At 38.6% G+C, this 14161-nt stretch overlaps 2 protein-coding genes and 1 long non-coding RNA gene across 8 annotated transcripts in view; 1 reads left to right on the forward strand and 2 right to left on the reverse strand.

Moving 5' to 3' along the window:
- LOC100744904 (14 kDa phosphohistidine phosphatase) overlaps positions 1–14161 on the reverse strand; it is a 64115-nt gene that overhangs the window by 16697 nt on the left and 33257 nt on the right. The gene's annotated exons all lie outside the window — the stretch shown is intronic.
- LOC100749481 (phosrestin-2) overlaps positions 1–14161 on the forward strand; it is a 46909-nt gene that overhangs the window by 576 nt on the left and 32172 nt on the right. Inside the window, exons 1-3 of one of the 5 annotated variants that reach the window (XM_024368712.2) lie at positions 7–142; positions 9438–9773; positions 10526–10680. In XM_024368712.2, the coding sequence (XP_024224480.1) occupies positions 9684–9773; positions 10526–10680 (245 nt within the window). In that variant the 5' untranslated portion in view covers positions 7–142; positions 9438–9683. Of the gene's footprint in view, positions 1–6; positions 143–9377; positions 9774–10525; positions 10681–14161 lie in introns of those variants that run through there. The other 4 variants (XM_024368711.2, XM_003490757.4, XM_033321652.1 and 1 more) reach the window with 4 other exon arrangements.
- Positions 140–12483, reverse strand: LOC117151848. Its single transcript, XR_004461989.1, has 3 exons — positions 12473–12483; positions 1436–1441; positions 140–776 (listed from the first exon to the last, which is right to left on the reverse strand). It is a non-coding gene; the product is annotated as an uncharacterized LOC117151848 (long non-coding RNA).

The following is a 14161-nucleotide window of genomic DNA, read 5'->3' on the forward strand; positions in this document are numbered from 1 at the left end:
GAAGTCAAAATCCAAAAACCAGAATTCCCACCTCGTAATAGAAATCTGCTGTTGAAACAGATTTTGGAAGTACTAGAAGTAGTTAAAAGATATATTTGGACGTACTTTTTCCGCGCTCGCAACGGTATAACCGAAAGGACAGGTAATTTCCCATTTAATTCCCGCGGCGTTTTCATTATTCGCCGCGTTGTTCGAGCCCCTTTCGCTTGTCAAACTTGATAACGGATTATTCCATTTTGTAAATGATATCGCGATAATGGAACGCGAATCCTTAGTTAGGCGAGCCATTCGATTGATTTGCTATAACAAAAGAAGAAAAAAAGAATAGGAGCTAATTTAATCACGTTGTAAGGAAAATTTTCGATAAAAATTGAACGATTTAAACGAAGAGCAAGCTTTTGACGATTCGAAGATCGGTATAAACTACCAATGATCGGTACGGTAGGACTTTATTTATCTGAACTCCATTTTTCCGAACGAAAGTTTAATTCGCGTCCGATTAAATGGCTTCCTACTATTTGAGCCTGCTTAACTGAACCTGAACTTCTATTACATGAACGAATACATACGCTTTCAAATTATTGTAAATACACAAAATATACTTCAAACGAAACTCTGTAATTTAATTTAGTCCTGTAAACTTATCCCAGGCAACCGTGTACTTCCTAAATGTTGAATAATTCCTACATTGTCGAACATAAATATCGGTATATTCTTTAAGATGGAGTAACTTTTTTAAAGCGACTTAATGTTTTTTTTTTTTTTAGAAGTTAGAACTTTTTATAACTTTTTTTAACTGAACCTGAATGAAAATTTAGAAAATACGTCGTGTAGATTTATGTTACATGCTTAATATTCTATCAAAATCAGTTGGTACAGAAACGAACGACAGGTATCGAAAGATTTAGATTTATTATAGTCGTAGAACCATAGACCGAAAGTCTAGTAAAAAAACTGTGATTTTGACCACTTTAAACCGTTCGCAGCAACTCATAACAACATTGATTTATTTCGATCAAATTTTCAGCGCGTGTATGACTGACACAGATCCACAAGACGAACTTTTTGAGTCTTCATTGCAAGCTCAGATGAAAAGGATATTAAGGGTTGATTGACTTTCAGATCTCTTTCGCTATTCTGATCATTTTTTTTTTTTTTTTTTTAATTATTTATGTATATCATCCAACAAATTAAACCTTCTATCCTTCACAACAATCAGATCGTTTGGTCCAATTTTACAAAAGTTATTCCATTTTAAAGGGTACGACAATGCTTATTTTTGTCACAGTATATAATCGAAAGTGCGTGAAAATTTGTCTTGTGGAGACACGCGAATTAAAGTTATTGTTGCGCGTGTCTGCTGAATTGCTTCTTTCGGTTTAAACCTGACAGAGCGTTTGATCGCGTCTGTAGAAAGAGGCAAAGAACAGGCAACGGAATTCTTCCATCGCAACATTGCAAATATAATAAAAATATCAACTTCATGATCAAATTACACCAGGTGTCCAAATACTTCGCTAGTGTGAAACTCGGTGAACTCTTATTATACAAATTCCAGTTATACAAACTGTTTGTCTCCGAATGAGTTCAGATAAATTGAGTTATGCCGTACGCTGTTTGTATTCGTTCCCTGGTCAATAAATACATCGTGTATAGTTATAGCTCGACGATGCAAACCGCGCAAGGAAAACGTGAAAGCGATTTTACGTATGCAAAGTGCACTCTGGTATCGATAATCCTGACTCATGACGTCGTTCGATGTATCAGGAAGCATCTCACTGTTCTTGCGCAAACACGCTCATGAAAAATGTATGAGCAAACAGGATACCATGGCTTATGGAATTTTAAGACGGCCCAAAAACCGAGTAGGCGAAGTCTGCCCTGCTTTAGAAATTTATTTGTCTGATAGCTCGCCGTTAGAGAAACGAATAATTCACCGAATCAACCATAAGAGAGACGCGATGGTCTCTGCTGTCTGAATTCGATTCACCGTTAATCTCGCGACGCGTGTCTTCGAATTAATTCGCAATTAATTATGCTTTCTAATCTCTGGAGATCAGGGAAATTCTCCTGAGAGTTCACCTTACATTCTAAAGTCAACAAGACCATCGACAGTTTAGTTAGAGAAGCACGTGAACGCATCGAAGATTAAATAAGAGATCTAATCGTCCAGCTAATCGCTAATTGCGTAGAATTTCACCGATTTATCGCTATATAACGCTAATGTATGTTTGTGTTAAGTTAGTCGGAAAGTTTTGTCATCAGATTTATATATTCGCAATTTTATTCAGGGATTTCCATAAATCATAAGTCTTAGTTGAAATGTACGTATATTTGAACCAGAAAAAGAATAACCTTTTCGAAGCATGATAAGAGAGAGAATATAAAATGATGCGAGATGGGCAAAAATATATTTTGTAATAATGAAAGTCTGTAAAAAAGTGGTGTAATATTACTTGAAAAATTATCTACTGTTGAAAACTTGATCGATGAATTATTCGAAACATTACAAAATGCACCGTTAGAGATTTATTTCGTACAAGTGTTAGATGATAATATTTATAGCGATGGCAACTTTCACAGTCGCTCGGTAGTTCGTTTAAATCTTTATAAAACCTTCATACAGGAAAAATAGTCGATACACCGAATCTAAAACCCGTATAATCCCACTACAGATAAAGTATAATTTCATAATAAAAATGAAACAATCGGTAGATAGTTTAAATGGATCATCAGATAAATGAATATCGAAAATTGCATTAAAAACTAATTAATAGAAATTATATTTAAATTTATTTCTTTCCTTTCAATGACCAAAAAAAAGTACAGAAAATTTTTCGACCCAATTCTGTACTGTATCGGTCGTTAATCATCGAGAGGACGTTTTTTAACTAATAGCGAGCTCGAGGGTCGTGCGCTTGAATTATTAACGGGTTTGATCATCAGCCTAAATCGTTTTAATCCCTTGGAAAAATAGCGGGACTGTCGGCTGCCACGATCCAGCGTAATGCAACGGAATTACGAAATCTCTCGCGTAAGGATTATACGTTGAAAATTTCGTGGGCGTTCTCGCGCGCGACAGCTCATTCTATTCGCGAGGAATTGATTAAGCCAACTTCCGTCGTAAATTCAACGCGTTTTAGGCACCTTCGTGAACATTCGACCATTGTCGTCAACTGGTTGATGTGTTATCGTCGACTCAACTTCGCGTAACGAGAACATCTACGTAAATTGCAAGGATCGGCCTGAGGTAACTAACGAGAAAGTTCTAGCCGTCAAAGTTGACGACTCATCAGCCACGATATTGAATGCAAACGAAATGTAGTCTAAGTTCAAGCTACGTGTTAGACAGATCTGGATTACAGACCTACATTCGGTATTCCTATTTAGAATTTGAATCAGAGAGCAAGTTTGTTCTGTTCGTAATGGTGGTTTATCTGTATTCCGACAGGAGGACAAAGTTTCTTTAAGGTAAAAAATGTATAGTTAATGGAAGAGGTATAATGAAATTGTAAATCATACTTTCGAGGTATATCGAGAAATACGTGTACATTTAGCTCTTCTTCAACTTCAAGCATGATTTCGAAAGATATAACAAAGATACTTGCGAACAAATAATCCTGAGTGTATGATATCGTTTCATGAATAGCTCATAATATTCAATGGTTACATAGATATATTACATTTCTCAAAAAAAAAAAAAAAAAAAAGATACAAGATAATTGTCTTTTTGATTTGATTAACATGCAGAATTGTACGTATCTTATACGATAGCCTGAATCTCAGAAAAGTAGATAAAAAGATCGTTTGTGAATTGAAATATCATAATATATGTGCGTTGTATGGAAAATAGTAAATTGCATAGCAGTTATTCTTAGAATCCACTTTCCAAATTGTTAGATCTACGTGAAATTTTCTTAACTACGCTATACTTGAAGAACAGAATGCAATCCTGTTGCGCGAACAATATTTTCGCAACTAATCTATCAGCGAGTGCTTTTCGTCTTCCACTCACCAGGATGCTTCGATAAAAGAATTTTATGAAACGTGTTTCTCCTCGAGAGGTAGAGGTTCGTTAAGCGAAGTCTGTGATGCTGGAGTCACAGCGGGAAAAACAACACGGCAACTTTTTCGCCGGAATCGAACAGCGAAAGGTACAAACAGAAAAAGGAGCGAAAGAGGACCTCGTATTTTAACGAGCATCTAATAATCGATAGTTCTCCGATACAAACTCGATTAAATTGTAACTCCATATCGGAGACCTTGGCCGTTTATCACGGTGACTATGTTTTGCCTTACATAATGCATCGATTGTGACAATTAGGATCGTCGAAAAATCTGTTACCTCATAATTATGGTTTAATTACTCGACTGAGCCTCTGAGAGACACCGGTGGATAATTAACGGATATGGAGTACGGAACCGTGTTTACCTGACAATCGGTTAATCAAGATAGGCTTTGTGTCCGATTACGGCTGCTAGTATTACGTGATCTTACGCAAAGTACTTCCAGTGTGATAACCAACGGTCTGTAACCGATCGAATGTACCTGGACGATTTACGTAACGATCATCTGCTCGTTTTCAAATGACAAATGGCACACGCGTTGCGTTTAACCTCTTCAGAAACGAAATTGTCACAGGTACGAAAAAATAATTGTTTTTAACGTTTCAAATAGATATTCGGTTAAAGAACTTTCTAAGGTAACAAAACTGTAACTTAACTTTTCTTTGAGAACTTACAGTTCTGTAGAACAGTGATTCCAAACTTTTGATTGTACATTTACGTGACCATTATATCTTTATACTTTTTAGTGCTATGCTTCAGTTAAAAGAAAACCAAAGGTACACGCACGGTAATTACCAATTACCGTACGCTATATCTCCAACAAATTAGACAATATTCAAATTGTTTATATAAATTTTCACGGATTAGAAGCATTTCTGACATCCATAGGCCGAGGAAATCTAAAATCTTTTCTTTTCATCTTCTTTCTCAAATTCTCGAAGAAAGAATTCTATCTACGAATCATGTACACTCGCCGTAAAACAATTTTTCTAGTTTAACGATCCTTATCTCGTTGAACGCGCGTCGATACTTTTTATCTCCACGCCCACGCGTTTTCGCTGTTTTCCTTTCTAGACTAGAATCTTTTCTTCGTTTCCCTAAGATATACAAGGACCAGCGTGTACGCGACTGCACGTGTATCACATTCACATTTCATAGAGGAATAAAGTGGAAATCCTCGAAAATTCGTGATGCTTTTACGAGACACGTGCTAAGCAGTGGCACAAAAATAGACTGGATCAGCTTTTCGCGTTATATACTTTCCTGTCTTCCAGCTAATTTCTCGAGCCTGATTGATGGCTCTCTTTAATGACCGAGACTTGTCTTGCCTTCCATCGGACCTTCCATCACATTCTCCCATCGTTGTTCGTTGGTTAGAGAGCGAGAATCAACGAAACTTTATACGAACGTAAAAAGTGCGCGGCACAATCGTCCAACATTTGATCAAGGAAATTGTAGGATGTTAAAAAAATAGGTTAAATTCGCGCGAACGATCAAATATTCTACTCGTTGACTGAAACAATTCGAACCTCGTTTCCATCCCAACCGCTTTATATACGGGTAATTCTATTTAATTATAATATTTGTATTGTTAGACTGTGCATCTTTATGTACTTATGAAAAATTAAGAGCTATGAAAATGCGATGAACTCGCGTAATACGCAAAAATGTATGAATTTGTATTATCGTATTTGTGCTATTGTACTTGATGACTAGACGGGAGTATGAAAATGTAATTTATTATCTTCTTCTTCTATGATCTTCGAACAAAATATCCGAAGAAGTAGCACTCGTTCTGATATTTAATCGAAGAAACAAAAGCTTCCAGAAATACTTCATTATTTATTTTCTAAATAACATACTAAAACACGAGAATCCGTGTAGTTGGTAGTTTTTTCCGTTGTAAAAACAACTTTCGAGGAGTAATCCAGTGATACACAAAGCGTCGAATAACTCAATCAATGGAACAATGTGTCTACAAAAGTGGCAACTAATCCGAGGTTCTCTATATTCCGTATCAAAGATCGTTGGATAGCTTTGTCACTGAATCGTCCACTTCGTTTCATTTGTTCCCTTTATTTTTAATACACAATTTTTCGGCACGAAATGGCGTTCCAGGATGAATAAAGGGAGGCGAACGAGAACGAAAACGACGATTAAATCGGTAAAACCGCAAGGTACTCCCAGCAATGCGGGAGAATTCCAATTGCCATGACTCTGTCTCGATAGATTTACATCCGTGGCCAATTGAAAGAGCGCTCTGTTTCCATCCTTATTTTTCACATCTTTTTCATTAGCGAGATAGAAGCACAGACAGAAGGTCGAACTATTGTTTTCCACATCATATATTCGCATCGAATATCTTGTGGCTTCTATGTAAATTTTGCAGATTGATCGAGTTTGATAAATATAGTCATGACAGTCGCGAGTAATAGTACTAACGAAATTTCTAAATATTCGTATATTGCACATAACATATTCACCAAAGGTATCTACAAGTGTTCGATGACTTTCGTATTTCGTAAAACTGAAATTTCCAATAAAACGAGGCAAATAAAACAATGTGTAACAACAATGTGAAATTTCCAGAAACGTATCGCTGCAAAATAATACTAGATATTTCTTACGCTTTGATCCGCTTTGGAAAGCAGCATTTATGAGTTTGGATGCAAATGTATAGCGAGTTTTGTTTGAATACAATAAGAAAGAGCAATCTAGAGATCGAGGATTCCTGGAAAGAAAGGCTCGAGTTAGAACTCGTCACCTTTTTGTTGCATTCCACCGAAACGCGGTGTCTTTCGTTGAGATTTGTATGGGAAATTCTTCGTACAAATCCGTGAAAAAGGATTGGAATGCTTCAGTTTCGTTGTCACGACAACGGGGCATACAAAATGCGAAAAATACACGGAATGCACATGATATATAAAGATATATGAAACGACTGGATCAAAGTTCTTCTAACAATAGATATTTAAACTGTATCTTTTTTACTTTTCACTTCTCTAGCTTAATTCGTAAAAATACAAATTTACTTAAACATCCAATTTATTTGTGACGCAAAGCATTTAAAACCGTTCGGAGATAACTGGAACGAAATCGTAGCAAATTGAAATTGGAAAAAGCGGAGTTCCATGCAAGAATGAATATAGACAGAACATAGAGATAATCGTACTAGTATAAACGCGAGCAGAAAGAGTTGAAACATATAAAGAGAATATCAGAGAAGCTTGACGTACTACGTTCAATTTCACGGTTCTTCTGAGACTTGACGGGGCGTGAAGAAATTCGCAATGGATTACCCGGCATGATTCGCCGAGAATTCAACATTATGCCAGACTTAAAACGTTCTTTCGAGGCTTTACAGCGTGTTCTATGTAAATCGAGAGCAACGGACGAACCGCTGACCTTAAAGCGATAGACTGACTTGATGGCAATTCACGTTGTTCTTTTCGTAACGTTCTAAAATGTTTTAACCACTTTCGCTGGTAAAAGGGAATCGAAATCTCGATGATTAAGAAGTCGAATGATTCAAATATCGTGAAATCGATCAACAGTTTATCTTCTCTTTTTCTACTTTGAAAATCCTGTTTATACTCCTCCTACTTTTGTATTTTGACCCGATTCATCCTTCTATCGCTAAAGAATCACATAATTGAATGAAATAAACACTCAAACGAAAGCTATCAAATAAACTCTACAAGTTTTGGCACGTTACCCAAAAACCTTCGAGTTCCCAAGCAAATCGTATTTAGCTCGATTTAAGTTTACGCAAGGACACTACGCGAGTAGTCAATGCGTTTTCATAGACGTTAAATAAACGACGAAGGTGGCACGCAGAAAAATATACGAAGAACTTTCTGCCGGACTATCGCGTTAGTCACATTATTTTCAGAGAAAGTGCGTGAACAGTCCGCTTTGATTTCAAACGGAAGATTTTTTGCGACATACGAAAACTCTTTGTAGACGGATCATAACCGTAACAACGCGTTGTTCTTCCTCACAACGTTCCCAGAGGATAGCGTCTCTGAGGATTTCTAAAAACTACGAGCGGCAAAGAATTTTTCTCCGCGATTTTTCAATTATCTCTCAAATACGCGTTTAAGCATTTACGAAATTATGTGGAGGGACTAGAGATAACAAAGAACCACTCGCGGTGTTCCATACTCGCTTTTGATCGTGCCGAATAAAGGATACAGATGACGCAAGCAAGACCATCCCCGAAGAGTTTTCAATGAGAGACAGAGGCTACTTTCCTCTAAGCACGAGTTGAAACGAGAGGGGCTCGGGAGGCCTCCGAGAAAGCGTCGAATATTATCGAAGCTTATCGAAAGCTTTTTTCAACCATTTTATCCATTTTACCCATAGAACCGGATACTTCTACGACACGAAGTCCCCAATTCATTATTATTCCAATGTATCATCCCTCGTGCTCTATATTAGGAATTCCATTAAATAGGAATTACGTCAAATTAATTCGAAAGATCAACGCTATGATGATGGAGCAAGAGATATTGCAGATAGCATGTGACACGCTTTGATTATGTTGAGAATGGACGAGGAAGGGCTTGCCAGGACACGATATCGAATGGCCGTCCTCAGGCGAAACCCAACTTCCGTGGATACAAAAAGCACACCGATCTCGGCAGAATATTAGACATCCTTAGAATGGTTCCATTGGAACAAATTATTCTTCTGGTCACATAAATTTCTCGTACGGCTTGACGATATTTCAACGAGAACGTATGATACTCGTGGGTTTCCAGTCAAATGGAGAAATGCAAGATGGAACGTCTCTTAAAAAGAGTTTGTTTGGTGCAGCAAGTTTTTTAAAAGATACGCCCGATCCAAACGATATCAGATTTATCAGAACAAGGTGATCCGTTTCGGCGAGTGCTACTACCCAACGATCGACTCTTCTCGGCGAAACTTCTTATCGACGATTAGGGAAATTTTACTCTACAAGCGGGGAACCATCCTCTGGTGACTCGTGACTAGTCGTTTCATACCGAGCCACAGATAGGGAAACTTGTTTCAGAGAAAATTCCGTCGAATTTATAAAGATGCGTCCTCACTGACGTTCGCCGTCATCCATTCCCATACTGTTTGCGGGCATTTTCGTAAATTGCTCCTTTTTAACAGTTTGCGAAAACAAGAGACGCGACATCGGTCAGTTTGTTTGATAGTCCGAACGTTAATACACCAAACGCCATACCTTCTCTCTCCTGATTCTTTCGACAACGATTGACGGTTTTCTTTCGACAACGGTTGACGGTTTCCTTTCAACGAAAGTATATATTTGCCCTTCTTAGATTACCCTGCATTCAATCGACTAATTGAAACAATCGATTCGTTCGGTGTCCATGACACAGGTTCGTTTATCCTCGAACTTGAACCACGGTTCCTAAGGTTTTCGCTACCAGAGTCTCCATTCGATAATCAAAGAACAATTTGATATATCAGAATAATGAGATAAGCGCGTGATAATCGATGAACGTGGAAAATCGTGTGTTCGGTTAAACAATTTTGTCGAGTGTCGAGCGAACAACGATTCGTAAGTTTTGTGCGTGGTCTTTCATTGTTTGCTAGGCCTCTGTGGCCAAGAAGAGAACGGAAATATGGCTGAGAACGAGAGACACGTGGAAGCAGAAATCACGGAGCTGTCGTCGGATTCTGTGGAACATCGGGTGTCTCTTTACCCCATTACGGTACAGAAACCATTTCATAAATGAGAAACACCATACGGTAATAACTTGCTAGCTTTTGAATTCTTTGATTCGAAGATATTCGAAAACCTATCGTTCAAAAATCATTCGAACGTGGTCCTAAGATCGTTCAAATCGGATCGAAGACATTCGGAAACCATTACGGACACGTACAGATTGAAAATCGAGTCACATTTCTGATACAGCATGGTCGAATCATTCACAGTGACAAACGGAAATATATATTCGAGATAAATCGTCGTTTCAATTTCAAATTTCAAATTCATTTCTAAATAATTACATCTTCAAATTACATATAGCATTACTGCGATGCTCATACCAATCACTAGACCGAACTGTTTATGCAAATTCATTGAAAAAGCAGTTCAAAGAAAATTCAAAACAGTGCAATTGAAATACGTATTTGTCTCGCCGTTATAATCGAACGTTATAATCTGAATCGTTATAATCTAAACGTTATAATCGACGATTACGTTATATATATTGTATATTTTCACGTATAACGTGCATTTTCACACGTTTAATTCTTCCTGCAAATGTACGAACAACCACGATCCACCAACCGCAGTATCCTCGAAGCAAATATCGAAGTAACGAAGCGAGGATACCGAAAACGTTATATTAAACGGAATCAAATTATCAATCTACGACAAGAACTACCCATCTGCCCACTCTTCCGAATTCAATTACCCAATCTACGCGATCTAAAAGCAATTTCCATTATCCTGTCGCAGATGGAGAAGAAAAGGCACGTCGTGGAAACGATCGCAGAGTCTGCAGTGCGAGATCCGTGCAAAAAGGAAACAACACACGCGTTGGAGAATCGAGCTCAAAGGTTACAGCAGACCCAATCGTTGCCACAGCTACAGCCTACCGACACGCAAGACAGGTAAGCACGCGATCCTTTCTACAACGTCTGCCGATTAATATCGTCGACGATGGTTCGAAACGGATGATTCCCGCGGTTTCCCTAACGATTTACGATCACGGCCACGCCCATTGCCCGATCGCTCGAGAAATCGCGGAAAGACACGGAGGAGGCATCAAAGACGAAAAGAAGCATGGTGTGATCAGACTAATAGGCGACACTGGCGATCAAATTTTCTGTATCTCACACGATCTACGCTTTCACTGGAATTGGCTGTTTCTTACTGTTATCGTCGTTAGCCAGCTCCGCGTTACGAGCTCCCGTCTACCATCTGCTTTCCAGTGCGAAGAGGGTGTATATGATATTCGAGTACATTTGCATCGTAAAATTTGGCTAACAGATTGTGTTACAGCTACTACTCGCTGTGCTACTACATTCGTTTTATCTTAATGTTTACAATATGGTAATACTGTAAGGAATACGAAGAAAGTTTAAAAGGAATGAACTCTCGTTCTCGGAACTACCGAAAAATGCTCGAAGAAATTAATTACACGGCGTGTTAAACCGTAAGACTCATTATCATGCTAGGATAACCTTGACCCGAGAAACTCTGGTAAACTGGTAACCTTTAAAGCGATTGCGTCAAACAGGTAGAATTTGAAACATGGAGAGAACAAGTCTAATCGATTTCTCAATCATCAGAAATTAAAACGACTAAAAAATAACAAGCTTTATAGTACAATAATAATATAATTTCATCATATATTTTGTGAAACGCGAAATGCCATAAAATGGCAGCTCCGATCTGAATAGAAATGGCGTTGCGTGGTACGATTCCATGAAAAATATACTTGAACGTGATAGGAATAAAAATCGCGCGAAGGAAATCACGTTTGCCAATGATTCATTCGAGACTCGCTAACAAGATCGCGAGTCAATCGAACACAATCTGTAATCTACGATCGATGAAATCGCGAAATTAAAAATCACCAAGATCCTATAGCCACCGAAAAGGTCGCTGTTTAACGAAGAAACGATCGCGAAATTGAGGAATTAACAAAGCGACGTCGTTTACTGGTTAAACTCGAACATGTAAGCATCGAGGAAACGGAGCTCTCGCAACGAGAACACCAATTCGATAATGTCCGGCTCGCGATTCTATTAACACACAATTTCCACGTTACGCCGACCTTTTACCTCGTTTCCGTTCCGAGCGAGAGCCTCCTAAAGGAGCCAATGTCACGACCAATGATCACCGTCGAACATAGCAAATAAGATCCGGTTTTCTACTTCTCCGTGTCTCGTCTTCCGCGAGAAGAACCGCGATTTTGACGGAAGAAAAGAAAGAGAAAACGTAGAAAGACGGTATTTTCCTACTAACTACCGAAGTAATTTTCACAGAAAATAGTTCTCATAGCAAGCACTCATTCTGCTATCTCTTCCTAGATATACAATTTCCAACCTAGCCTTTGCTATTCTAACATCTAAAATAGCGATGACAAACTACGGGCCACATCTGACCCTCGACCCTACCTGCTTGGCAAAGCCATAGGAAAGTGATCATTTCCATAACTATTTCCATACATATATTCCATATATATTTGTCACTTGCGATTTTACATAATGTAAATCTTGTTAGAAGATAGTTGCGTTTGTAAACTATCGAGGCTTTACGGTATCATCTACATTTTCATCATACCAACCAGTTGACTGAAAGATAAGCTCGGTAGTCTGCAACGCGAGAGAAGTTAATTACTCGGGGAATAAAGTTTCCCTTACCAAGGAATTTACTGATTAGCTCTGAACGAAACACAATTTAACAGTCCTATCCTATTTTTCATTCCCTTCTTTACAGCGTCGCAAAGAAATAAAATTCGTATTAGATCGACGAACTCGGATTAATACGTCTCAAGTACAACTCGTTCTGGCTCGAGTGTACCCTCATTCGACATTCCAGTCCAACTGGAACGAAACGAGTCAAAAGTAGAATCGTCGAATTGTCAGGGGCGACTATCGAAGTGGAGGATCTCCATTAAAAGTATATCGATCTACCATTACGGTGGCTTTCGTGGAGGTTTTGGGTCTCCTCGATTATAGCGAGCGGAACCCAATTGCGCTGATGGGACACATCCGATAGCGTGGATCTTTCGCCAACATAACCCATAAAATGGCGAGTCAAAAGCAGAGGAGCTAAATGATCGATACGATGCTCTCGTGTCACGGTATTCGCGAGTAGCTCGAATCCAATTGTCGTTTGGCCGTCGAGGAGAGAATTTTATGTGATTGTATTTCGAAATACCGTGACGTGGCATGCTTTTAAAACGACTAGTTTCTACAATGTTCCTGATTATTCAGCAAATAAAAATAAATTGTATTTGTCGGCATTTCTTGTAATCGCCGTACGTGTATCGCCATTGATCGAGAAACGTCAAAGCGTTTAAATATGAATTAAACGTCCAGCATTCTGTCGATTCTAAAATAACATAGGAAAATGCAAATACGTCGATTCTAGAAACTAATAAATACATATTCCTTCCATATCGTAGATATCGAAAGTTACGATGGTGACCCGAGCCATCGCTGAATTTATGTGACATGAATTTATGAAAATATGTAACACAAATTTACAGCTGAAGATACCGCGACGCGAATACGCGTTTTAAAGTAGCTGTGACATCAGAATCGCCGTTGGATATTATCAAGAAACTTTCGATATCGACGTGAGAAAATTACCAGACAGCTTATTTACCGCCCACAGATTTTACCGCGGAGATAAATATTCCGCCTGTAGAGGGTACGAGGCGCAAGAACGTCTAATTAAACGTACTAATTGATTTGTGGTTCGTTGGTGTGCGCGGATCAGGGAAAGCAGACCACGTCGAATGCGACGGACCGAAGCTCGCGCGAAAGATACGCGGTGTCGTGATCCAGCTACAATGGAGCTCTGTCGTGAAAAGTTCGATTATTTAACCGTGTCAACGGAGAATCGCGATGCTTTGAAAGCGAAGTATGTTGCTCGAATGATATTCCTGGTGGTTTGGTTGAATGTAATTGAACGTAGCTAAGCTCCGTGTAACAACTTGGTATAAAGTGGAGTTCTCAGCAAAACAAACAGACGTGGAACCAAATTCCGCACTCGATTTAGCAACAGGAATAACGGAGGAAAATTCAATGCTGCCGCTGAGTGAAAAGTTAAAAGTCGCAGGTGTGGCGTCGGCATTTGTTAAACTAGGTTAATTAATTTATCCGGAAATCCTGGAAACCGGATCTACGTGTAATATGTTGGAGGATATATGGAACGAGGAACATAATGTCTAAATCGACAGAAAGACACCCACTTTCGGTCGCAAATATTTGATTTTATTATAATTAATTATCAACATAATAATCGCTGAATCTTCGGCGTAGTGTCCAATACTCTCGAACCGAGATAATAATGGCGAAACGTGACCAAAGCTATCGTATAGTTGGCTTTAGTGACAACTTTGATTTCGCTATCTGC

The sequence above is a fragment of the Bombus impatiens genome, unplaced genomic scaffold (assembly GCF_000188095.3).
Source record: "Bombus impatiens unplaced genomic scaffold, BIMP_2.2 scf_0478, whole genome shotgun sequence".
NCBI lineage: Eukaryota > Metazoa > Arthropoda > Insecta > Hymenoptera > Apidae > Bombus > Bombus impatiens.